General features: G+C 30.3%; 3 protein-coding genes across 3 annotated transcripts; 1 reads left to right on the top strand and 2 right to left on the bottom strand.

Annotated features, from left to right (window-relative positions):
* Nucleotides 1-1,218: 1,218 nt before the first annotated feature.
* On the bottom strand, nt 1,219-1,536 carry OCT59_015121 (uncharacterized protein; the record flags this gene model as incomplete). Its single annotated transcript, XM_066139791.1, has 1 exon — nt 1,219-1,536. The coding sequence occupies one exon, from the start codon at nt 1,534-1,536 to the stop codon at nt 1,219-1,221; it is 318 nt and encodes a 105-aa protein (XP_066002631.1).
* Nucleotides 1,537-1,751: 215 nt separating this feature from the next.
* OCT59_015120 (uncharacterized protein) lies at nt 1,752-1,952 on the bottom strand (the record flags this gene model as incomplete). Its single annotated transcript, XM_066139789.1, has 1 exon — nt 1,752-1,952. The coding sequence occupies one exon, from the start codon at nt 1,950-1,952 to the stop codon at nt 1,752-1,754; it is 201 nt and encodes a 66-aa protein (XP_066002630.1).
* A 930-nt stretch (nt 1,953-2,882) lies between these two features.
* Nucleotides 2,883-3,815, top strand: OCT59_015119 (uncharacterized protein; the record flags this gene model as incomplete). The annotated part of the gene is made up of 1 exon (XM_025330173.1): nt 2,883-3,815. One exon carries the CDS (start codon nt 2,883-2,885, stop codon nt 3,813-3,815), a length of 933 nt encoding a protein of 310 aa, XP_025183549.1.
* Between the last annotated feature and the right edge of the window lie 4,907 nt (nt 3,816-8,722).

Here is an 8,722-nt window from a genome sequence, read left to right as displayed (position 1 = left end):
CCGTATACCTGGAACCTGCAGAAAATAATAGCAGAGTTAAAATTTTGGGGGAACGCTATTAAATGTTCCGTTAAACAGCAACATAAGTATCAGACTCTTCGAGTCAAAATAGCTCTTTCCTCATTTGCCCTTCCCCAGTTTAATAAATATTGGACGACAGACCTGGGAGGTATACCCGTTAGATGGTTCCCTGCGAGTTGGACTTTACGAGAAAGAAAACAACGTGAAAAGTTCCAAGCCGTTATTCATGACATTCCGGAAGATATGACGATGGCTACCTTGTGGATGGACCGTAAACCATGTGAATTTTTAATGAAGTGCGGTGCTAGCTCATTTAAAATCATACAAACAAGCAAAGGAAGGAGGAAACTTGTGGCCTTTTTCGAGAATTGGGAGACCACACTAAGGGCCTTAGATACGCCACAGTTTTTCGTACCTGATGGTAAGGAGTTGAAATGGTGTCAACACTCCATTCCTAACTTGAAGAAAGCACAAAACAAACCGAAGGCTAAAAATACTCCGAATACGAAGAAATCAGGTAAGTCTGACAAAAATTCGGTAAGTAATCAGCCTAAGAAGAAGGATAAACCTACATCCTCGAAGAAAGTCCTGAAAAATAATAACCAGGAGGAGAAACACCCGAAGAATCAGAAGAAGGCAAAGAATACCTCGAAGAAAAAGGGTGGTAATAAAGATAACAAGGTGGTTTTAGCAGAAATTTTAACTTTATTACAGAAACTAGTTTAGCCTACGCTTTAATTAGCGGTTTTACGAATTTCAGAATTGTATTATTTTTTAGGATAGAATAGGTTTATGTGTATGCACCACAATTTCTTGGAAAGGGACTTGTCCTCTCCACTTTTTTCCCTCTCCTTTTTTTACCCAGTGTGTTCGCCTGGACTTTTATCGGACGTGGTAGTAGTGCAGGTCTTTTATTTTCAAGTAGTTCGGGTTGGCTTCCAGCTCCTCTGGAAATCGATGGTAGGCATATGTTGGGTTGTATTACTTAGGTTTTATTACTTAGGAATCATGCTCATTTGAATATCCTCCGCCGGCTTCATATAAAATAAATAAATAAATAAATAAATAGAATTCACATATTTTATTACATTTTGGATTTGTTGGTAATTGAGGCTTGAAATAGCATCTGCGCTATAAGAGACCTGGCTAATTTTCTCTAGTCCCAATGTATTGAATAATTTATATAATTTTCTAGCTCTAAGAATTTTTTTGATGCAAATTCACATCTGTTATTTCAAGTAAAAGCTGTTTGATTTCTTGATATACCATAGATGTTGCAGTTTTTTTCTTAACTCCACCAGCAATAAGGTTATCAATCCTTTTATCATATTTTTCTATAAAGTAGTACCAGTATAAAATTGCTTCTTGACCAAGCTTCTTAGCTTTCTTGAACATGCAAACTATATTTTGTGCAGTATCTGAAGATGGATCCTGTTCTTTTTCTAAAAGTTTGATCTGATGTAGTTGTATATGCAGGTGATGATAACTGTTTATATTTTTAAATAACTTCATCATGCTGATCGGATTTAAGTTCCTCCATGTCACATGACTCCAATCGTGAAGAATCTTCACGGGTTTCAAGATTACATGTTAATTTGGATGCATTAACTTGTGGTTGTTTTGATAAGACGCAAGATGCAGATCTTATGCTCTCAGAACTAGCCTTATAAGATTGTGATCAGTCTTGCTTGTCTTGCTCTGAAATTAATATGTCCATAACCTCAGGAATTTTAGTCACATCCTGAAAAATTACAAGCGCCTTTTGATCTCTCTGTTTCTTTTCCTGCCTCCTTATTGCTAATGCTTTTCTTATACACATCATCCAAGAAATTGACCATTTCCTCATTACCATCAAGGTCACTAGCTTCATTGTTGAGTTGGTCTATTATAGAATCAGGTACATCAACAGTTGGTAACATCACCACTGGCATCACTTCTTCACCGTTTTGTGTCTGACCAAATGGAAACGCTGTTCTAATAATGCAAGTCTCGCCTCAAGCTCTCTGACTCTAGACTTGAGTTCAGCATTCTCAGCATTACGCCTTGCATTCTCTTCAATAATTTGCTTCAGCCCCACATTCTCAGCCTCAACCTTAGCAAATCTTAGTAACTTCTCAGAATCTCAGCATTCTCCTTCCTAAGCTCAGCAATCTCAGCCAAGAGCTTGGCATTTAATTCTCTCAATGAATCAATGGATTGCATGTTTGATAATAATTTTTTATATAAGATGGAATGATTCAAAAGTTTGGTAGCATAGATAAAGAAATGAGGTAATATCCTCATCAGAATTATTGATTTATTGATACAGAAAATAAATTACATGATGTTTACAAAGTGACATGGTGTTATGTCTTGTTATCTATATACTAGATTAACAATATTGACCTTTGATTAATACTAATACCATTTGAGTGATGTAATAATTACTACCCATGACTAATTGTACAATCGTTTATTACTAATTTGGAAAAGCACTGGATCAAGTGATGTAATATTTACTATATATATTAGCCATTATACACATTTGTGTTATGCAAACATCTCTTTTTAAGCACATAGAAGGAGCCATCCATCTTATTAAGGACGTTTGATACATCGGATGAGGCAAGGTTTCTCCCTTTCAAAGGAAAGTAAGCTAAATTAGCAAAGATTATTTTTTTCAGGTATGGAGTTATATAAAAAGCTTGTCAAAGAGAAACAAGCATCAAAGTTTTTATACAAAATGTTTCTGAAGCCATGCCAGTATATTTATGAGTATATTATTGTTTTTTTTTCAAATAACTATTGACTAAAATTTCCGTACAATACTCCAAAAAGATCAAACCGGAGAAACAGCAATATTTACAAATACTGGACGGCCTATGTATTTTTTACTCGATAAACATAGGTTAAGTTCTGAGAAAACTCAAGAAATAAACAACCTATCTATTCGAACATCTAAAACAACTATCAGCTTGGATAATGCTGTTGGAGAAAAATCCTACATACCTTCCAACAGCATTAACAATTTCTTGAAAGAGAGACCGTCAGAGGGCAAAGAAGATTGCATTTGGAACGTCATTGATAGGTCCCCCAAAAATCAAACTAAAGATGCTGAATTTTCAACAAGATTTCAACTTAAAGAACTAGTGCATGTTCCCTCAGGACGAGAATGGGAATCTGTTAACGAAAGCAAATCACTGGGATTACGGCACCTGATCCGAGACAAATCCGTGGTTCCAGTTATCCTTGTGGAGGCAAGACCTTTCAATAAAGACACGCACAATTTCAACAGTAACAAAACAAACAATGGAACCATGCCCCAATTGTCAAGCGATTGTGGATTACAATGTGAAAAAGATTTGCCTGAACTTCTTTTTTCATTGAAAGATAAATATTCATTTCGTGATGAAATGAACAAAAATATTCTGTATGATGATGAGATTAAGAGATTTGCCAAACTTTATTGTATTACCAATTTTTGCCCTGTGCTTTCATGTCATGATTCAATTTTCTGGTTAAAAGACCCTGATGGTGTTATCTACATATGGTCTCGTATAGATGGTATGATGATACGTGGAGGATGTGATATGAAGGAGGCTCTGTCAAACTTTCTTTTTCATGAGGAAAATCTTTACTACATTGAAGATTACACTCTTGAATTGATACCAGTGAAAAAAGCTAAAGAAGAAGCCAAAAAATGGTGTGAAGAGAATAAAAATACTACAACTAAATTTGTGATAACTGATGAATTACTAAAACCATTAGAAAAAAAAAAGGAAGGATCCAATAAAAGTGGGAAACAAAAGAAGTAACAAAGAAGAAAAAATAAACAATTTGATTTATTTACCATTTATTTTTAGTCATATATAATGTTTGTTTTTATATTTAGCTTAATTAATTCTTTTATAGCTGATTGCAAAATTGTAAGACCATCCTATGATTTTTTAATTTGAAAATTTGATATTTTGAATTTTTCAAAAACCAGTAAAAAATCAAGTTAAAAACCTGTTTATTCAACTCCTTAAATAAAAATAGAAAATAAATTACTTTAAAATCTTCATTAATTTTAAGGAGTTAAAGTTATTACCAAAATAGGTGCTTTTTTATTAATTCTTGAAAAATTTAAATTATCAAATTTTCAAATTGAAAATCATAGAATAGTCTTACAATTTTGCAATTAGTTGTAATTAATATAATGTAAATAAAGATATATGCGAATATTGCAAAAATTTTATGTAATATAAGATATTAGAAGTGATTCTTTTGCAATTAAGAAAAATTAAGTGAAATATATATATATGTATATGACATGCTTTCAAGCATAAGCACGAGATTTCTCATACACCAGATTTCTGGAGTTAGCAAGAGTATCACCCTGCATTGTAATCGAAAGATTCATTTCTCAGTGCATTATAGTGATATGTAATAAATTAATTTTTTTATATATCACGCCTGATTTTTACTTCCAATATCATTGTCACAAGGTGCAATTGTGAAGTTTCTTTATGATCAAAAATTACGAGTATTCAGGTCCAAATTATCCCATTAGTCTATTACCTCGCAAGATTGCTCAATTACATAAATACAAAAATGCAAATATAAAAGTTCCAATTTGGAATGCAGATCACTTTTGCCAAGAAAAATTTTTTATCAATACATGCAAAAAATAAATACAAATATTCGGGACGTAGTTCAGGATACATAACAAAGTTTCTATGCTTCTGATGGCAGACTATTATTCTTTTTCGAAATATCCTTTAACCCGTTGCTTCTTCATCACCGGCTCCTTCTCTACATCTACCTATTCTTTAATCATCCTCATTACTCGCTTCACATTCTTATGCAACTCTTTTTCTTCCTCTGAACCTTCTTTCAATGCAGACTTGCTGAACCATATATTGAGTGTATTTTTACTCGTATATGAAATACCATCTGAGGCAAACAAAATAAAATACCATTCTGTGGCTGTTGTAACAATCTTATAGATATAGTTGTAATCATCTCCAAATGCTTCGCCCGACTTATGTTTTTTCTTATTTTTATTCACCTGTAGTGCACTTTTGCATTGGATCAAATTCTGAGCAAAACTCATAACCACTTGATGTAGCTTCCCTTCCATGATGCAAATAAGTTTTTTGAGGCATTGATTGCATAATCAATTCAACTAGTACCTTCTTTGCAAGGTAAGCTTTTTTTTGGTTATTATTTTGACGATATAGAGCAAAGCGTGAAGGATGGCTAAAATATACTCGCAATGCATGGCAGTCTCATAGCAGGGCCACATTTTAAACCATAACTACAAATTTTTCTTTGGTCATATCAAGAATTTCTTGGCCAGTAATCTTTTGTTGCAGAGTATTCCCAAGTCATCATCATCAAGCTTGAGGTTCTGCTCTTTCAAATAATCGATAAAGGTCTCTGTATTCCAGTTCTCAACCAAGTAAGAGTCATGTTCAGCTGTTGAGGTAGACATAGTGCTTTTATATGATTATTAGGGCTCAGATAAAATTCTGGGATGGAAAAAACAAGCGCTAATATATGTTTTTATGTCATACAGGATAATACTTTATTTATGAAATAAATTGTTGCCAAAAGCCAGCCTAAAATACATAAAAATTGCAACTATAGCGCTACATGATACAGAAGATTATTCTAACCAGGGGTATACAGTGATATGGAAGTGCTCTGCTTTAGGCTTCTCAATAGAAGTAAAAATTTCATTAAACATATCATACCCATCCATTTCCTTTACAATACCGCTTCTGGCTTGAATTATACAAAATTTGAGAGGGATTTTATTAAATGGTGCTCTCGAGTTCTCTATAAGTACTAGCTTTATAAATTGTAATCGATTGTATTACTTTACAGCAGATTGCAAAATTGTAAGACCACCCTATGATTTTTTAATTTGAAAATTTGATATTTTGAATTTTTCAAAAACCAGTAAAAAATCAAGTTAAAAACCTATTTATTCAACTCCTTAAATAAAAATAGAAATATATCATATGATTCAATATAAATAAATTACTTTAAAATCTATATTAATTTTAAGGAGTTAAAGTTATTACCAAAATAGGTATTTAAACTTGCTTTTTTACTAATTCTTGAAAAATTCAAAATATCAAATTTTCAAATTGAAAATCATAGGGTGGTCTTACAATTTTGCAATCTGCTGTAATGCATGGAATATTCATAAGTTTTCCTATAGGAACGATAAGACAATTGAGAGTGATTTCGGTCATTTTGTTTTCCTAAATACAAGATCCATAGTGAGAAAATGCCTTGGCCCACTCACATATACTGTACATACTTATTTTGCACACAACTGCTACTATATCAGAATTTAATAAAAATTCATACAGAAACTCTATAATTAGAAATACTGGACTTCAAGATATTGTAATCTCAGGTGATAACTTTGATACAGAAATTCATAATAAAGATTATAGATATGAACAACTAATGGCTGGCTTTATGACATCTGATATAAATGAAACACAACTTCCAATATCATTTTCTGATAGTTCATTAGAAGCTTTAATCAATTAAATATATAATACAAAATTGATACATATGGAAATTATATAAAACTTGCAATTATGTATCCAGATTCACACATTGGTATTGGCTTAAAAAATATAGGAACTACAAAATAAAACAAGATTAATAAGACAAAGAAATACTGACAACTATATGCTTCCTACATCAGCAAATTTAATCAGGCATAATATTACGTAAGTTTACAATATCCATAAATTTACAGAGTATTACGATGTAAACATACATAAATTTATGGGTATTGTAAACTTCCAGAATATTATACAGTGCATACAACCTAGTCCTAACAAAAGAATTTTTAAGCGGCCAAATTTTTTACATTATGTAATACTTAATCCTGTAATTTTATTGGTCAGATTTATTTAATTTAAGTTATAATTCTTAATTCTAGCCAAATTTATATAGTTAATAATTAAACGAAAGTAATTTTGACCAGATTTACATGTAATTCTGGTCAGAATAAAATGGCCAAATAATTAATTTAATAGTAAAATATTCCAACTTTGAATTGTTACTACTTTATTAAAAAATACTTTATAGGAAATTTAAAAACATAGTTTTATTAAACTTAATCTGGTTTATCATTGTATGTTTATACTTTATGTTTATCTTTTTTTTTGAATGAATAGTAGTAATTTAAATTTCATCAAATTTAATTGCTAATACTAAGTTGTATGCACTGTAGCATATATATTTCTTTATTGTATTTACTTTCTAAACAACAATATACCCAAACAATATTTAATATACTATTAATGTTGTCAATATAATATATGTACTTTTTTTCTTATAAAATTGTAAAATGTATGTATTATTTAACTAGTGTTTAAGCCTTTTTTTGCCAGGCATTGCCTATTGCAATACCTGTTCCTGTGCACAAACTAGTTTTTATATGTATTATCTAACATTTATGATCTTTATATTATTTTTTGTAATCAAAAATCTAATATTTCTTGAAAAAAAAATCCTATTTTACTTTTTTTTTTATTATTTTACATTTTTTAAATTCTTTGATCTTTATATTTTTGTAGAATTTTGGTTTATAAGCTTTGCAACCTATTAAGAACAATCCTTTTATGCAGTATTAAAAAATCAAGAATAATTAGATTAAGTAATATATATATTTTATTGTTATTCTTTATTGTTATTCTTTACATTGTCATTAGGTAATTTATTGAACATATAATTGAATAAAGTATATAATTGAACAGATAATAATATATTTATTGAAGAACTTTGTTCTATATTTATGAAATTAAATTTTAATTATTTTATTTTTGATTTTTTTTTGATACTATAACCTGTGGTTGTTAAACAAAATTAAACTTATAGCTTAATTTATCCATATTTAATTAAATTTATTCATGTTTAATTAACTTTAGACCATATTACTAAGAATCAGTTTTATATTATGGAGAAAATGCTTAGGAATGGAATGGTCATAGACCCCAGAAAAGGGAACTATAGAGTATGCATTAAGTGAATGTAGATGGGGAAGAGATTCTTGAAGGATTCAACTGGGAGTTGAATGAATTGGACTCAACAGGAGTAAAACTGTAAATCATATGTCATTAAAATATGTAGTTTTTCCATAATTATGTCTCCAAACTAATAATCCAGTAATTTTCTCATCATGCATTCTCAAATCTCAACAAAGATTGATGACTGTGTAACTTAGCAACTTATTTACCAAGTTCTTTTAGTACTGTCTTTATAAGTTTTTTAAGTTTTTGTAAAAGTTTTGGTATTGTTATATTTTTCAGTAGGTAACATACACAAATTGAAATGCTAAAAATCGGCAAAAAAAATGGCACGACAAGCAGTGGTTATTCTTGCTATTCTTGGCTATTCTTAGCTGTTTTTGGCTATTTGTGAATTAACATACAAATTTGCAAATAGTTTATGCAATTTGCGCCATTTTTTTGCCTGTTTTTGGTTATTTGACATGTGATACAAGTAAGTTCAACCTTCTGAAGAGCAATATGTAGTATTTCAAAAAAGTTCTTTTCGTTAATATTGCATTTGGTGACCTTGTCGTTCATGTGAAACATTTTTAAGCTATAAAATTAAAAATTTTAAATTATTTTTCTGTAAAAAAAATGGTCATAATGATCATTAGAAAGAGTTTTTCCTTCCCTTTTCTTAATAATTATTTATATTT

This window comes from Rhizophagus irregularis, chromosome 23, assembly GCF_026210795.1.
Source record: "Rhizophagus irregularis chromosome 23, complete sequence".
Classification (NCBI taxonomy): Eukaryota; Fungi; Glomeromycota; class Glomeromycetes; order Glomerales; family Glomeraceae; genus Rhizophagus; species Rhizophagus irregularis.
This window is presented reverse-complemented; position numbering and strand designations above follow the sequence as displayed.